The sequence below is a fragment of the Podarcis raffonei genome, chromosome 7 (genome assembly GCF_027172205.1).
Source record: "Podarcis raffonei isolate rPodRaf1 chromosome 7, rPodRaf1.pri, whole genome shotgun sequence".
In the NCBI taxonomy this organism is placed as follows: Eukaryota; Metazoa; Chordata; class Lepidosauria; order Squamata; family Lacertidae; genus Podarcis; species Podarcis raffonei.
In genome coordinates, this window is record NC_070608.1 from 84,357,301 (window position 1) to 84,375,731 (window position 18,431).

At 44.6% G+C, this 18,431-nt stretch overlaps 1 protein-coding gene across 1 annotated transcript; it reads left to right on the plus strand.

Annotated features, from left to right (window-relative positions):
* Nucleotides 1-304: 304 nt before the first annotated feature.
* Nucleotides 305-18,218, plus strand: SRD5A1 (steroid 5 alpha-reductase 1). The gene is made up of 5 exons (XM_053397254.1): nt 305-792; nt 9,626-9,792; nt 10,828-10,929; nt 15,269-15,419; nt 18,045-18,218. Exons 1-5 carry the CDS (start codon nt 458-460, stop codon nt 18,109-18,111), a joined length of 822 nt encoding a protein of 273 aa, XP_053253229.1. The 5' UTR covers nt 305-457; the 3' UTR covers nt 18,112-18,218.
* Nucleotides 18,219-18,431: the final 213 nt, after the last annotated feature.

An 18,431-nucleotide genomic window follows, 5' to 3' on the forward strand; every position in this document is an offset into this window, starting at 1 on the left:
TGGGTTAGCGGAGTCTGTAACCTGAAGCGTATGTAACCCGAAGCGTATGTAACCCGAGGTACCACTACAACGTGAGCCAAGCGCACCTTTCCCCAAAAAAGACCCCGTGCCTAATGCTGAATTCTGTGCATGCTCCGCGGACCCGGGAACGGCGCGCTCCCCTTTGCGGGCCGCCGCGCGCGCCGCGCCTTCCACGGCGGCGCGCTCCGGCCTTGCTCGCGCGTCCCGCCCGCCCTTGTGACGCCGCGCGCCCGCTCGGCCACTCGCTCGCTCGGTGCCGGCGGTGCCCTGGGCGGGGGCGGCGGCGGCGGCGGCGGCGTCCCGGGCGAGGATGGCCACGCCCGGAGTCCCCGCCCGGACACCTTCTTCCCGCGGGGTTGGCCGGGCGGCGGGGAGGGGGCCGGGGCCGGCTCCCCTTTTCTTCCCCCGCCGGCGCCCGGGCGCGCAGAGCTGAGCCATGGAGACGTTGGCTTGGGCGCTGCGCTGCTCGAGGGCCTTTTGGCGGCGCGTCTCCGGCCCGCAGGAGCAGCGGCTGCTGGAGGGGATGAGCTACGGGATGGTGGGCAGCATGGCGCTGGCCATGCTGGCCACGCGCTACCTGAAGATCCCCTACGGGCGCTACGCGTCGTCCGCCTACGGGCCGCCCATCCCGGCCAAGGTGGCCTGGGCGCTGCAGGAGGCGCCCGCCTGCCTCGTGCCGATGGGGCTCGTCTGGGGCAGCGACGGCGCCCGGCTCGGCTTCTGGCCCAACCGCTTCCTCCTGGCCCTCTTCGGCATCCATTACACGTACAGGTGAGCCCGGCCGGCGCAGGGGGGGGGGGGTTTGGCCTTCCCCGGACCTGGAGGACCGGGGAATTCCCCGCCGGGGTTGTTCCTTTCTTCCTCCGGCGTGCTGAATATAGAGGTAAAAACTTAACCATAGAAAATACATTTTTTGGGGGGGGGGGTTCAATAATCAAAGATTGAAGAATCAATCTTCGGGAGGGTGCACTCTTTTCCTAACCAGAATGGGCAACCACCGCCATGCACAATACATTTTGGGGGGTTCAATAATCAAAGATTGAAGAATCAATCTTTGGGAGGGTGCACTCTTTTCCTAACCAGAATGGGCAACCACCGCCATGCACAATACATTTTGGGGGTTCAATAATCAAAGATTGAAGAATCAATCTTCGGGAGGGTGCACCCTTTCCTAACCAGAATGGGCAACAACCACCATGCACAAAAGGGAATCATCAGCATGGGGTTTGTTTTTTGTGTGTCTTTTTTTAGAAGTGCAAAGGTGGGGAAAGTGATGCGGAAACCCCTCCGCGATGTGCACCCCCACAGAAAAAGACCCCGGGCTAATGGTGAGATATGGGCATGTTCAGTGACCCAACGACCTCCTTTTGCGGACCTAAGCAAATCCGGGCAACGGGGGTGCAAAGTTTTCGGAAGGACAAAAAAAATGGTGCAAGGAAGCGAATTGCCCCCCCCAAAAACCTATCCTACTGAATCAGAATCAGAAGAATCAGTATTTGCATCAGCCACGAGCCATAGCAATACAGTAAAATAAAACGTACTGAAGATAGAGGTAAAAACTTAACAATAGGAAATAGATTGGGGGGGGGGTTCAATAATCAAATAGTAGATCTTATTCTAATCGCCTCCGCTAAAAACCTTGTAGTTTTTGCTGTCACCTGATCATCTTGATATGCTAAAAGACAGGACACAGTAGCAATGGCTGAGCAACCCGGAACGGATAATAATAAACTCAAATATTTATAAATACAGTGGTACCTCGGGTTAAGTACTTAATTCATAAAGGTAAAAGGACCCCTGACCATTAGGTCCAGTCGTGGCCGACTCTGGGGTTGCGGCACTCATCTCGCTTTATTGGCTGAGGGAGCAGGTGTACAGCTTCCAGGTCATGTGGCCAGCATGACTAAGCCGCTTCTGGCGAACCAGAGCAGTGCACAGAAACACTGTTGACCTATCTACCTTCTTGCACTTTGATGTGCTTTCTAACTGCTAGGTTGGCAGGAGCAGGGACCGAGCAACGGGAGCTCACCCCATTGCGGGGATTCGAACCGCCGACCTTCTGATCAGCAAGTCCTAGGCTCTGTGGTTTAACCCACAGTGCCACCTGCGTCCCTATTATAGGGGTAATAACCTCAAATCTTTATAAATAATACCAGCCTACTGATGTGTTCTGTACATGCTCAGTGGCGCTAGGACAGTAAGCTTTCTTTGCTGGGCTAAGCAAACCCAGGCAAGGGCGGCTTTTTTCCAAAGGCATCACTCAGCCTGAGGAAGAATGGAAAAACCCCGGCGAAAGGGGGGGGGGGACATCAGGAAAAAACGTTCTGACAGCAGGAGCCGTTTACTTGAGCTGAGATTCCGGCATTGCAGGGGGGTTGGGATAGATGACCCTTGGGGTCACTTCTGTTTTTTTTTTTTTAAATATTTATTAAATTTTCCATTTTTTTTAAACAAACAAACAAAAACAAAGCAAACAAAAAGATTAAAAAAGACATATAGTTCATAAAACATACTTTTCAATAACAAATTTCTCAGACCTCCTCATACTTCTCCTCCTTGTATTCCAATTAAAATTATTTGTTCAGCAAATCCTTCACTTAAAGCATTACAGCTTATAATATTACCTTATTTTCCAGACCCTTTTTTCCCGTCTATATATCATTACAGCTAGAAACCACTCAATTTCAATCCAACACCATTTAACTTTCCTTAATTTTGCAATATTTCTGTAAATAGTCCTTAAATTTTTTCCAATCTTCTTCTGCCGACTCTTCTCCCTGGTCACGGATTCTGCTCGTCATTTCTGCCAATCCCATACAGTCAATCAGTTTCATCTGCCATTCTTCCAGAGTGGGTAGATCTTGCGTCTTCCAATACTTTGCGATGAGTATTCTTGCTGCTGTTGTAGCATGACCCTTGGGGTCACTTCTGACTGCGATTCTGTGATACGGCTGAAGGAGAAATGCCTCTTCCGAAATAGCTTTTGACAAGCTGCGGTGAGTGAGCGTACTCCATACTCCCCCTAATGGAGGGCATCACTTTGTTTTTTTAAAAAGTGGGTCCCTCAATAATTGGATCATAGAATTGTAGAGTCGGAAGGGATCGCAAGGGTGATCAGGTCCAAGTCCCTAGAATACAGGAATCTCATCACACAGTTGCCACATCCAATTTGAAACTATGCCTTTTCTGAAACAGCATTTGACATGTTTTTTCCACCCTCTGCTCTCTCTTTCCTTTATCCTTTGTCTAACATCCAGCCTGAGGAAGAGTTCTGTGAAATTCAAAAGGTTGCCTCTGGTTTGATATCTTCAAAAAGATTACCGGTGGCTGCCAGCATTTGCGTGTGTGTGTACTAAGTGTGTGTGTCTGTGTGTGTGTGTACTAAATGCACGGGTAGGCAAACTAAGGCCCAGGGGCCAGATCCAGTCCAATCGCCTTCTAAATGCAGCCCGTGGACGGTCCGGGAATCTTGTTTTTACATGAGTAGAATGTGTGCTTTTATTTAAAATGCATCTCTGGGTTATTTGTGGGGCAGTCCCCCACAAGGTCTGAGGGACAGTGGACTGGCTCCCTGCTGAAAAAGTTTGCTGACCCCTGATTTATTTATTTTTATAAATATTTTTTATTATATTTTCCATCAAAAAAACATTTTTACAAAATTATACATCCATTTTTAACTTAAACCCTTTTTTCCGAACTTCCCTCAGCTTGTCTGATAATTTTCCGTTTATTTTTTTTATCCTCGTCTCACATTTCCCAATATTATATTGCACTCAAATACTCTTAATCACATCATATTTTTTAAACAATATTTCTAACAGTAATTTCACAGAGCTTCTTGAAAGCCAACGAACGTTATTTGCTCATCACATAAATTTTTGATATACTCTGTAAATTTCTTCCAGTCCTCGCAGAATCTCTGGTCACCTGATTTGACCATTGTGACCTATAGCTTCTTCCATTAAATTGTATAGACCTTTTCAAAGCCTCCACATCTTAGGGATGCAAATTCCATAGTTTAAACCACTTGCTGTGTAAAAATGCATTTCATTCTGTCTGACCCAAATTCCTACTATAGTCATACCTTGGTTTTTGAATAGCTTAGTTCCTGAACGTTTTGGCTCCCGAATGCTGCAAACCAGGAAGTGACTGTTCTGGTTTGCAAACTATTTTTGGAAGCCAAACATCCGACGGGGCTTCCGATTGGTTGCAGGAGCTTCCAGCAGCCAATCAGAAACTGCGTTTTGGTTTCCGAACCTTTTGGAAGTCGAACGGATTCCGTTTGACTTCCAAGGTATGACTGTATTTAGCTTCATTGGACAACAAGGTTGTGCCTGTTGGTTCTAGTATTATGAAAGAGAAATATGGATTGGGCAACAGATGTGGGACATAATATAATGTTTGAAGATTGGGAAAGGTGGAGGAAAGGAGTCAAGTTCACTGCATGTACAGTGTTAAAGGAAAAGATTATGAAAATGATGTATAGATGGTACTTAACCCCTGTAAAATTAGCAAAGATATATCATAACAGTGATAATCTATGCTGGAAATGTAAAGAAAAAGAGGGTACCTTTTATCATATGTGGTGGACCTGCCCCAAGGTGAAAGACTTCTGGGAGAAGATTTATAATGAATTGAAAAAAATGTTGAAATATACATTTATTAAGAAACCAGAGGCCTTTCTTCTTGGAATAACAGGTTTGGAATTGCCCAAGAAAGATGTTAGATTGTTTTTGTATGCCACAACTGCAGCTAGAATTTTGTTAGCCAAGAATTGGAAATCACAAGAAGTCCCAACAGTAGAGGAATGGCAGATGAAGATGATGGACTTTTCGGAGCTAGCCGACCTAACCGGAAGAGTCCGCGACCAGGAGGAGGAGGAGGGCCAGGAGGAATGGATGAAATTCAAAGACTATTTACTTAAATACGTTAAGATAATTTAATTGGAAAAACGTGCAGATATAAGATAGGCTTAGGATTTAAATATGTGATGTTAGAGAATAAGATGTTTAAAGTTAATATGAAAAGAAAGAAAGATCTTAAGTGATTAATTTTATGAGAAAAAATGGTTTTGGAAAACTGTTACAATGATATACACTGAAATTCAGCCAGGAGGATTTGAGGAAGTCACTTAACAATGTTACTAAGATTGGATCAAGTACAGTTAAGATCTATGTTTGTTTGTCTGTTCAAAATTTTGGAAAATCAATAAAAAATTTTTGAAGGAAAACAAAGAAGAGGAGAAATATGTATCTCTACTGATCCCGCAGGTTCTTCGTAGGTCCTTAGGCTTTTTCAGCAGTAAATTTGCTTAGGTTGTTAAGACACTGCTAAGGGTAGCAGGAGAACAGATTTGACACTTGGTTTGCATCCCACAGAGCAGTAAGTACCGTATTTTTTGCTCTATAAGACTCACTTTTTCCCTCCTAAAAAGTAAGGGGAAATGTGTGTGCGTCTTATGGAGCGAATGCAGCTATCCCAGAAGCCAGAACAGCAAGAGGGATTGCTGCTTTCGCTGTGCAGCTATCCCTCTTGCTGTTCTGGCTTCTGAGATTCAGAATATTTTTTTCTTGTTTTCCTCCTCCAAAAACTAGGTGCGTCTTGTGGTCTGGTGCGTCTTATAGAGCGAAAAATACGGTAATTGTCCTTTCAGTGATGGGATTTGCAAGTGAGCAGTGGGTCTTTCTCCCCTCTCATTCCCCCTGCTGCTCCAATCTGTTACCTCCAAACATTTTGTGCTATGCTGAATAGAAGCCTCTGTTCTTATACCTTCTGCCTCAGGCCTCAAAATCTCTTAGTTTGGAAAATGTCCTTGTGTGTGCAACTTTCTTCTTATGCATACATTATGCTTTAAAATACCATTTTTAAACCACTGCTATTGCAGTTTGCCACATTTTAACCAGCACCCACCCTTTCTCTATTTTTCTTTCTACATCTTTGGTATGCCTTTCCCTGCCCTTTCCCCTAATATGTGACCCGATTTGTAAGGTAAGCATTGTGAATTGGGGAGAGCTTAAAGGAGAAACCCAGTTCCTTCTCATCTTGTATTACTCAGCTAAGTGGAATCCTTGCTACTGCACCTTACCAAAAGCAAAGTTACCAAAGTTATTTGATCACAAGCTGTGCTTTAAAGCTGCTGCTAATATGAACACTTACAAGTAAATGATTCATTTTTAAAGTCATAAAAAAGCGTTGCAAAGTGCAAACGATAGCTTTTTATAAACGTAATTGTAAAAATACGGGAAGATTCACACCATAATAACGAAGGGACCTTAACGATCTTCTCTGTATTGTTCCGTCTTTAAGCTTCTGTGAGCACACATAATTCAGTGTTTAGGTAAATACGACCCAGGGTTCTTGCACCATAAAAGCTAATTTGCCTGCGTGGTCTACCTCAACTATTCAGTAACGTAAAGGCAGCAAATTGCAAATACAAAAATACGTATGCAACAGTGTATGCTGCAAAATCTATTCTAGCAAAGACAGTGGGCGTCTTAATCTGTTCTGATCCATATCAGAGCAGGGTGGCACTCACAGTACCCAAAGCAGCCCTGCCTCACCTGTTGCTGCATCGTGCACAGATGATGGAAGATGGCTTGAAGTGAGTTTCTTTGGGAGATGCTGAAAAGCAGGACAAAAAGAAGTATTTTCACTATATGAGTCGCACCAGACCATAAGACGCACCTAGTTTTTGGAGGAGGAAAACAAGCAAAACAAATATTCTGAATCCCAGAAGCCAGAAAAGCAAGAGGGATCTGGCTTATGGGATAGCTGCGCCAAGCCTCTCCTGGGCAGCGGGAGGAAGGCTCCGCCAAGAGCTGCACTCCCTTTAAAGAGCCGCGTGGAGCATGTGTGCGGCTCTTGGGGGCTTTTCCCCTAGGAGGGAGAAGGGCAGCCCAGCTCTTTAAAGGGAGCGCTGAGCAGAGCCTCTCGCTTGCATTCACTCCATAAGACGCACACACATTTCCCCTTACTTTTTAGGAGGGAAAAAGTGCGTCTTATAGAGCGAAAAATACGGTAAATAAAGACGGCTGCTGCTTGGTGAGTCTGAAAAGGGAGGCCACTCGAACCAAAAGAGGCTTTCTTTTGCATTTCGAGTTTTTGCAGCTTGTCGTTATTTTGGGGAAAAGAAACCCTCTGAAACACTGGAAATTTCCTCCTACGCCCAAAGCTGTGAGCTGTCCGGGTGGAGGGCGTTTGACACTGAAAAAAGCAAATGTAGCTGCGTCCATAAGCAAAACCTCAAATCCACAGGGTCATTTTGTTTGGGTGATGGACATTCTCCTCGGGTCTCAGGCTGCTTCTGCCTCGATGTCTAACCCCAAGGATTACATTTCTGAACCAAGGGGGGCTTTTTACTTGGGTTTCGTAGCCAGGAAAACATCAAGAATGCACATTTTTGCACTACAGCCCACGTTTACACCAAAGATGCTGATAATGAGGAAACTGAGGGCACTGGTAACAGCTTTGTGCACTTTTCAGGCATTTTAAAACCGTGGATTAGCGAAATTATGGACAGGAGAGCAGGATCACACCCATTCTCCCCTCTCAGCCTGGAACAGTGTGGGATATGGCATAGAGAGCTGCCGTTTTTGGAGGGGATTGGTGAAAACGGGGTGTGCTCAGATATAAAGGGTAAAGGGACCCCTGACCATTAGGTCCAGTCGTGGCCGACTCGGGGGTTGAGGCGCTCATCTTGCTTTATTGGCAGAGGGAGCCGGCGTGCAGCTTCCGGGTCATGTGGCCAGCATGACTAAGCCGCTTCTGGCGAACCAGAGCAGCACACGGAAATACTGTTTACCTTCCTGCCGGAGTGGTACCTATTTATCTACTTGCACTTTGACGTGCTTTCGAACTGCTAGGTTGGCAGAAGCTCCTGCAGCCAATCAGAAGCCCTGATGGACTCCACCAACACCATACAAATACAAATCAATATGGCTAACCTGATCCAAAACACCCACCCACCTCACTCACACACGAAAACAAAGATCACCACAGCTAATCACAAACAATCACACCCTAGGCCAACCCCAACCTCTCTCACCACCAAAGGAACACAAGTGAACAACGCAAGCAACATTGACACCAAACTCTACATACATTAAGCATAATAGAAACATCGCCACCCGACCCCACCCCCATCCATCTTCCCTCCCTCCACCCCCCTTTCTTTTTCCTTTTTTTTCTTCTCCCCCTAATGCCTCAACAAATGAAACGGATTTGTAAAAACGTTACATGGAAAAAACAACAACGAGGCATTACACTTACTTCTGTAAAACAAGAAAATCCTTAATAAAATATTAAAAAAACAGAAAAAAGAAGCCCCGCTGGATGTTTGGTTTCCAAAAATAGTTCTCAAACCGGAAGTTTGCAACGTTTGGGAGCCAAAACGTTCGGGAACTAAGCTGTTCGAAAACCAAGGTACGACTATAGTAGGAATTTCGGGGCAGACAGAACGAAATGCATTTTTACATTTAAACTATGGAATTTGGTTTAAACTGTGGAATTTGCATCCCTAAGATGTGGAGGCTTTGAAATGGGCTATACAATTTAAAGAAGCTACCGGTGGCTGTTGGGATTTTTCCTGTATGTGCAGCTTCACACGAAGTCAATTAAGAGTTGCCCAACAGCCAAGACTGAGCAAAGAAGAGTTATCTGTCTAGAGATACGGGACCTTGGAGGCAGCCCTACCATAAGGTCTCACGCAGGCATAATGATTTATGACCTCCTGACTGGAGTGGGCATTGTTGGTCAGTGTGGTGTTCTGAGAGTCGTTTGGTTTTGTTAAGAGAGAGCTAGTTAAGATCCGTGTATCTGTTCCTGTATATAGTAACTTGTAGAGTCTGCTGTACATAATGTTGTTGTTGTTTAGTCGTTTAGCCGTGTCCGACTCTTCGTGACCCCATGGACCAGAGCACGCCAGGCACTCCTGTCTTCCACTGCCTCCTGCAGTTTGGTCAAACTCATGCTGGTAGCTTCGAGAACACTGTCCAACCATCTCATCCTCTGACGTCCCCTTCTCCTTGTGCCCTCCATCTTTCCCAACATCAGGGTCTTTTCCAGGGAGTCTTCTCTTCTCATGAGGCGGCCAAAGCATTGGAGCCTCACTTCACAATCTGTCCTTCCAGTGAGCACTCAGGGCTGATTTCCTTCAGAATGGAGAGGTTTGATCTTCTTGCAGTCCATGGGACTCTCTAGAGTCCCCTCCAGCACCATAATTCAAAAGCATCCATTCTTCAGCGATCAGCCTTCTTTATGGTCCAGCTCTCACTTCCATACATCACTACTGGGAAAACCATAGCTGTACATAATAAACACATCTAACTTGATTAAGTTACTAGTAGCAGCATTTGTTCCTGCTTCATCCATCCTGCCTGCAACTGATTGCTTTCTGGAACTCTGTATGCTCTGCTAAGGTCTGGCTAAGGTCCTGCAACAGGTCAAAGTTGCAAGACACCAACAGTGGCTACTGGTCACAATGGTCAAAATGTACTTTATGCATACTGCACAATTTGCTTAAAAGGGATTTTGTGTGTGTGTGTGTGTGTTGCATTTCTGCAACGTTTAAAACTAAATAAAACCCTTAATTTTGCATTTATTCCAGGGCATTCATCTTTCCTTTCTTAATTCGTGGAGGAAAGCCAACACCCGCCATCGCATTTTTGCTAGCTTTTGTCTTCTGCATGTATAATGGATACCTGCAGGGCCGGAGTTTGAGTAACTATGCAGAATACTCTTCAGATTGGCCAACAGTACTGCGCTTCGTTCTAGGTGAGTAACCTTAGGTACTAAATACGTCACAGATTTTCAAGTGCAGCCGTTGGCGATGGTTCCAGTTGAGCCTTTACAACTCTGAATGCTTTATAGGAGCTATTTTACTGTGCTAAAGTGGAAGCTGTTAGGCTTCGTTTTCTCTTTCCTTCGGGTCGAGTACTGCCGCTGAGTGAACCCCACTTTCGAATTGGAAAAGTAGCCCAATGGAAGAAAGACTGCTGTTATCCCTGAGGAGATTTCACCCCTCCCATATCCAAGAATCTGCTGATGTGCTCTGCTGATTCTCCAGAGAGGAGGGGTGGTTTCTGCTCTCTACTTATTCTGCTTCAGGCTCACATCAAAGTGTCAGAGAGAGAGAGAGACTGAGTGTTAGAGAGAGATCGTGTGTATAGATAAGGTTGCTGCTAAGAGCAGCTGTAGACACTCAGTGCAGTTCAGCATTTTCGTTTAGACCTCATTTAGCTCTGTACATAGTTGTGTATTATAGTTGTAGATAGAATAAAGAAGATACTCTACAGAGCTGCTCTCCAAGTCGTTTATGCTCTGCTGTACTCTGCTGTACGACGACTGTCTTCTTGTGGGAGTGAATCCGGTGCTCACAACTCTAAGCTGTGAGTCCACAGCACTTTGACCTGTTCCTGTGCAGAAGGTGGTCTCTGGAAGTGCTACCCAGCTCGCCTGGCCCAGTCGGGGCTGAAGTGTGTGAGTCCAGTTGGTGGCACTGGCTCAAGGGCGATGCTGACAGTCCCCATATTTATAGAGAGGATGCCTGTTTGTCGTTCTCAGGCCCATTGTAGGAAGATATGTGTGTTTTGTAAACGTGAGAGTAAAATGTGCCACTAACTTTAATACAGGGGAAATTGTGCCTAGCACTGATGAGAACACACAGGTAATTTTGTGGCCGCGCGAGCGACCTTGTACAGAACATCATAAAGCAAGCAGATCGGATACAGACATACCGTGGTGCATTCTCATACCTTTTTTTTTTTTTTAAGGTTGTGTTTCTAAACCAGCATTCTAATATATTTTCAGGTTTTTCAGGGTGGCTAAGTGGCCTGCTGATTAATGTGCATTCTGATAATATTTTGAGGAATCTCAGAAAACCAGGGGAAACGGGCTACAAAATACCAAGAGGTGAGTAATGTGTCATTGAAATCCTATGCTGCAAATGTGTCATTGAAACTTAAATTATTTTATAATGAAGCATTCTAACAGTAAGGGTCCCAGAGACCCAACTTGCGTTGCAAGTTGCTTGTCACAGAAGTGGATTCTAAAGGAGTAGAAGTGTTTTTTCTTATATATAAATTCCTGTGCTCATAAAGCAGGTGTTTTTTTAAAGAACACAATCAAACAGATTTTTCCTTTTTGAAAATCTCTTTAGCTATTGCTGAGACACCCGCTTTATTGACAGTAAAAGCTGTGGGGCTGCATCACTTTTCCTAGTTGTGTGTGCTCAAATCCCATTTAATTTCCGTGCAAGTTAAGTATATGGAACTATATAGGTAACCCAGTCCTACAGTCTTGACAAGGTGGTTACTACCTCTGCTGCTTGCAAAAGTGCAAGCCAAGTCTGTCTCCCCCACTGCCATCCTCACTCAGCAGAAATTCAACAGCATTTAATGAAATGCAAATGCAGAAATAGCAACTAGTCTTGCCACGCAGTGCTTAGCAACCATGCAGCTCCTTATCAATGGCGACATTGTCTGTGATCCGCTCCATGCGCAGCTGTGCTTGGAAGTGCTAATCAGCCAGCAGCATTGTCACCTTACTTTCCCCCCCCCCCGATGCTGCTCGCAAGGTAAAGACCCTGTAGGTTTATACGCAAAGGAAACACCAGGCTTTCCCTCCTAGCTTCTTGAGAAACATGAAGAGGCAGTTTCAAGCTGTGCCCCTGCGGGGAACGTGCCTTAGCTAAAATGCAACATTCTCGGTACAGCATGCATTTGATGGAGGCAGGCACACATTTCCCAGTACTGCGGATCACAGCCGTGAATACCTGAGTGTCCCATTTATTTGCCAAGAGCATGATGCAAGTTCACTCGGTTTCTGGGCTCTTTTGTTCAAACGAGTTACTCTGGTTACTCTGTCTTCATTCTGGGATTTACTGCTAAAAATATAATTCCTTTGAATTAAATTGTATAGGTTGTTTTTCACCCAAGAGGGCTTCCAGAGAAATGTACAGCCATATTAAAATACAAAATAGTAAATAATAATCCAGAGAGGTTTGGAGAGGGTTTATTTACCCCACCCCACCCCCTGAGAAATTGCACACCCACCCTCAAAAGACAAGTCCAAACCACACACTGACAGCAATACTCTCTTATCAGCTCATCAAACAAAGCTGGAGATGTGAGTTTCAGTCCCCGTTACGGGGAAGTGGAATATGGCCTCCCCTCCTGTTTTCCATGCCTGACCAGCAACAGCGATACCAAGCAAAAAAAGAGGCGCTCCCGATATTTGAACCCGCTTAGCCACAGCAGTAGACAGGGAAACAAGAGACACCACGGAGCATTTTGCTTTTGCCCAGCTCCCTCAAGACTCAAATACGTGCACTGAGATCACATGGGCTTCAGAAGGAGCCCAGGTCAGGGGTGGGGGAACAGCTCAGGGTTCATATGCAGGGGATCACAGGTTCAAATCTAAGGCCTAGGCCTAGCACCACGCTTGAGAAGTTGGGGAGGAGACTTCCGGTTGGTTGCCCGATTAATGGCGGACGGGAGCTCTTTCGGCTGAAAGAGCCCCGGCGCTTTGAAGATTGGGGTGACTGCAAGAGCGTCGTGGAACCCCGAAAAAACCCTCAGATTGAGCATTCTGAGGACCTGGTGTTCCGGCGGGTACCCTGAGCGACTCCCCTGCTCCCCGGTAAGCTCTAGTAAGAGCCCCGAGAGCGAGCAGGGTTGGAGACGTGGGTACTGTGGAATCGACTCGCTTTCTTCATTGCGCAACACTCCAAAGCGACCAATTTCTCCGAAAAAATTAAGATTTGGAAACCGTGAGTAAAAATCTAAGGCCTAGGCCTAACACCACACTTGAGAAGGTGGGGAGGGGCTCCCACGTGAAGGCATAGTTGAACCAATTTGTAAGAGTGCTGTATGGCCCAATGGCCCTCTTCGTCCACCCTTCCCCTAGCAACCCGTGCCACCAATGCCTCTGGCTATTTTCCCTGCTAGGCCAGCCCTAACGTCCCAACAGACCCAAACATCCCTCCCTATTTCCCCATGCTGCCACATTATCGATCTGGATCATCATGCAAATCACTTCTATTTTTTGTAATGGAAACCAAAAGGGTGCAAAGAACCACTGTGTGTTTAGCTTTGTTGCATTCACAAAGTAAAGGAAGGATTGAACTCTGATTAATAAGAATACACACAGAGGCTTGAACCAGCAAGACTCTGGGAAGGGTGCGTATAATCATGTCTCTCTGTGCTTGTCCATGTGCAGCCCCTGGCCCAGGTGTTTTATTCACAAAAGAGCTTTTTACAGTGTGTTCTTAAGAACCAATCAGATTTCTTCTGAGCATTTCCACAAACCCACGTGGGGACAAGTTAAACCACTAAAACTAATTAAGCACAAATATTTCTGGGGTAAACAAAGAACAGAACTACGAAGAAGAGCATTTGGCAATCCCGGAGGTGATAAACAAGCAATACATACGATAAGAAGGATGGCCAGGAGGACAGCAATCATTATCACCTTCATGTGAGATCTGTTTCCTGGCCCTAAGATTAACATCCTAAGATTACCTATTAGAAACTACTTCAAAGAAATTTGCCCACTATCTTTATGGCCCAGGATGCCTGCCTGGCGAAGCAACTGCTGTGTACGTGAAATGTGAGGCAGAAAGGAATGGAACAGGGATGCAGAAGTGTAGATTGATCAAGAATCATATCAAAATAGTTTACACCCAGTCAACGCAATGCTTTCATTGCTGACACAGATGGCTTACTCTATATTTGTTATAATTCCTCAAAGCAATCCCACCTGATCACTACATCTCTGGATATTTGCACTCCTACAAGTTTCACCTCTAGCTCGGACTCTTGCTACCGTCTCTGACAAAAGCAGCGGCTAAGAAACGGAAACGACCATGCCCGAGTCAAATCTGTCTGCTACAAGGGCTAAATCAAGAGTTTGCTTTCTCAGAAGAGGGAGGATGTGGGTGCAGCTACCATGTACTCCAGCAGCCTGGTCTTGCTCAGCTTGAGACCTACTTGCAAGCACAGATGCATCTGACTATGAAGCTCTGGATGACATTGAAGAATTGGGAGAAAGAATTAAGAGTCTTGCAAAGTACAGGATGTCACCCAGAATGATGGGGAGCTGCCCCAGGTCCACCCTTTTCTCCCAGTACTAGATGCCAGTAGACCAGAGTTGCAGATATTTTTTGGTGAGCACCAGTAAGGGGAACCTCAAATCCTCCTTGAGGATCTGACTTCTCATGTCTTGGAGCAACAACAAAGATTTAGTTCTTTCTTCCTAAAATCTTGTTCTGAGAAAACAGCTCCCCTCTGTCAAGAGTCTAACTTGCTTCTCTCTCTTTTTTTTAAAAGATTTTTATTAAAATTTCAAAAATTATATAAAAACAAAACAAAAATACAAAAATACAAACAGACAAGAGTAAAAAACAAGTATACTTTCAATCCCTTATTTTCTTGTAACTTACTTCCCCGACTTCCTCATACCTCCCCTTTCTGTATTCCAGTTTCTAATTTATTGATTCAGCAAATCCTTTCCCTTAATTTTCATTTAATTTTTGACCTTTCTTTTCTTTTTACTTATCCATTACAGCTGGAAACCACGTAAATTCTAAACCAGCGTCATACTAACATTCATTAATTTTGCAATGTTTCTTAAGATAGTCCTTAAATTTCTTCCAATCTTCCTCCGCTGTCTCTCTCCCCTGGTCTCGGATTCTGCCAGTCATTTCTGCCAGTCCCATGTAGTCTATCACCTTCACCTGCCATTCTTCCAAGGTGGGTAGGTCTTGTGTCTTCCAATACTTCGCGATAAGTATTCTTGCTGCTGTTGTAGCGTACATAATGAATGTTGTATCCTTCTTTGGCACCAATTGGCCGACAATACCCAAGAGAAAGGCCTCTGGTTTCTTCAGGAAGGTATATTTAAATACCTTTTTCAGTTCATTATATATCATTTCCCAGAACGCCTTAATCTTTGGGCACGTCCACCAAAGGTGAAAGAATGTACCTTCAATCTCCTTACATTTCCAACATTTATTATCAGGCAAGTGGTAAATTTTTGCAAGCTTGACTGGGGTCATGTACCACCCTAACTTGCTTCTCTTGCCAGTGGAAGCAATTGGGACCTGGCTGGAGACCATGACTTGGTGTAACATCAATATTGCTAGAAGTAGCTAAAATTAGTTGTTTTACAACTGGATAACTCCCAATACTTTCAGATTTACAGTGACTTAAAACTATCGGACCATTAATTGCTACTACGTTTTGTTCTACAGGAGGAATGTTTGAATATGTGACAGGAGCCAACTACTTTGGAGAGATTCTTGAATGGTGTGGATTTGCTCTTGCCGCCTGTACCTTAGAAAGTGCTGCTTTTGCTGTTAGTACATTCTTGATATTAGGAAGAAGGGCACAAATGCATCATCAGTAAGTTTTCAGAAATTCTGATTTCTCTTGAATTTTCATGTGGGAGTTTTTAATGCATACATATTTGTTTTTCTGTGATAAACCATACTTAAGGTGTCCCCCCTTCTTTGTATGGACATAGAACTTATGTTTATTATCTATATTTGCTAAGGAAAGTGACAGGGAAGCTAAATATTGAGCTGGTTTAAATCATCATTAATAGGCCCTTCAGTTATTCACCTTTCCCTCCATCTGGTACCCTCCAGATGTTTTGCATTAAAATTCCCATCAGCCCCAGACAGCACAGCCATGATGGTTGGGACTTATGGGAACTGTAGTCCAAAACATCTGGACAGCACATCTAAGTCATTGATAAAAATGTTGAAGCATTGGGCCCAGGTTGAATCTTGTTAGCACCCCATTTGAAACTTGCCTCAGGTTTGATGAGGAAGCATTGACGATTTCCCAACCAGCTCTAAATCCTCCTGATTGTATTATCATCCAGCTTAAATTTAACAGTCTGATAACCTAAATATTATGTGGAACTTTGTTTTTCTGAAATCAAGATAAGTTACATTCCCACAGTCCGCTAACTCAGTAACCCAACCTTAATCTGGACACAAATCTGGGTTATTCTTGATAAATCCATGCTACTGATTTGTGGCTGCGGTGGCCCTGTTGTAAGAATTCACTTGGCACCAACTTCACTATTTTTTAAGTGTCAGGCAAAGACTTTAAAAAGCAAACAGAAAACCAGGCATTTTAACTGTCTTGATTATATACAGGTCGTGCTATCCAAAAACTCATTGTACGAAAATTCATTTATCCAAACAAGAGGAATTAGTACTCTAACCTTGCCTATACACACTAGATTCAGATATCCAAATACAGTGGTACCTCGGGTTAAGTACTTAATTCGTTCCGGAGGTCTGTTCTTAATCTGAAACTGTTCTTAACCTGAAGCATCACTTTAGCTAATGGGGCCTCCCGCTGCTGCCGTGCCGCCAGAGCACAATTCCTGTTTCTCATCCTGAAGCAAAGTTCTTAACCCGAGGTACTATTTCTGGGTTAGTGTAGTCTGTAACCTGAAGCGTCTGTAACCTGAAGCGTATGTAACCCAAGGTACCACTGTAGCTGGATCTGAATATATTATTGTAAACAAATAAGCAGCCTTAAAACAAGCCTTACTTTTTTGTGTTTTACTGATCCATAACAGCCATGGTGAGAGGGAAGGGAGGCAAGGGGAGAGATTGGACAAATAGATGAGCATTTTCCCCTTCCTTGTTTGCCTTTTGCAAGGTTTCAGGGGGTTTTCCGGGGATTTTACAAGGCTTTTCAGGGCCAAAATTCCATTGTTGGGAATGCATTAAATTTCCGTGGAATCAGTGGAAATCATGGACTCGTTATGTGAATGCTTGCCTAACAAACTATTTCCCAAGAATGCATTGTGTTTGGATAGCGAGACCTGTGTGTATTTTAAACCGACTTTTAACTGTGTTGGTACCTGCTACTTTCATTCTTGGGTGTTTTTAAAGAAAAATATTAGATTTATTACCTGCCCTTCCCCACAAAGTCCCAGGGTGGGTCACAACAATGTAAAATACAACATTAAAAAATAGTTTAAAACATTACAATCAGAACTAGAACAGTTCCTGAATATATATATATATATCTCAAATATATTGTTTTCACTTCGGTGCGTTAACTTTGTAAACTACTTAAAAACCTACATACGGCGATACAGAAATGTAATAATTAAATAACAATTGCATTGTTACCAAGTTGCTTACTCCGTAAATAACCTGTTCTACATGAATTTGGGTTCTAACATACCATATTTTTCGCTTCATAGGGCGCACCAGACCATAGGGTGCACCTAGTTTTGGGAGGAGGAAAACAAGAAAAAATTATTCTGAATCCCAGAAGCCAGAACAGCAAGAGGGATGTGGCTTCTGGGATATCATGTGGCTGTTCTGGCTCCTGGGATAACCACGCCAAGCCTCTTCAGGGCAGCGGGATGAAGGCTCCCCCTGCCCAAAGAGGCTACGCAGGGCTAAGGCAGAAGCCAGGACAGGCACGTCGCTCCTCCAGCTTCGCATGACAGGCGCGTCGCTGATAGCCACCTGAAGCCTTTGGAGCGCAGCGGGAACTCGCGCTGTGCTCCAAAGGCTTCGGGTTCCTTTCGCTGAAGCCAGGAGAGTCTTGCTCTCCCGGCTTGCGCAAAAGGAACCTGAAGCCTTCGGAGCGCAGCGCAAGTTCTCGCCTCGCTCCGCAGGCTATCCCCTCTCGCTCTCCAGGCTTCAGCGAAAGCAATGCGAAGCCTCCGGAGCGTGGAGGGAGCGCTCCCTCTGCGCTTTGGAGGCTTCGCGTTGTTATCACTGAAGCCAAGGAGCCTGCATTCGCTCCATAGGACGCACACACATTTCCCTTCATTTTTTGAGGGGAAAAAGTGCATCCTATAGAGCGAAAAATACGGTAAATTTGGCTTTTCCTGTTCTTACCGAAGCAGTTAAGAAATGTATTTGTATTTATGAAGATTTAAGAACATGCCTGGGCCTCATTCCAGATATATGAAAGGTGGTAATGTTCTAGTTTTATACAATTTGAGCCAAACAGTACTCCTCATTTCTGCTTCTTCTCCTTCAGCTGGTACCTCAACAAGTTTGAAGACTATCCCCGCTCCAGGAAAATTCTGATTCCATTTATCTTCTGAGCTCTTCCTCACATTTCTTGCTGATTCTGAGCAATAGCTGCTGCTGTGACGAATAAGAGAAGTTAATGTTCAATAAATGTTGGCTAAACAGGGCCTCTGTATACCCACCAGGGCACTTCTGGCAATGCAAATACTGTGCTTAATGATGCAACAGGGACCTTTCACATTATAAAGTATTTTTTAATTATAGGTGCTATACCGTAACTCTTTACGAGCTCGTTATACCTCAACTTAATGTTCTCTAAGGAACTTTCTTAACTTTCTCGAAGGAAAAGGCCCCTTACTAGGTTTCCAAAAGATGCTGAAACCTTAACGTAGGT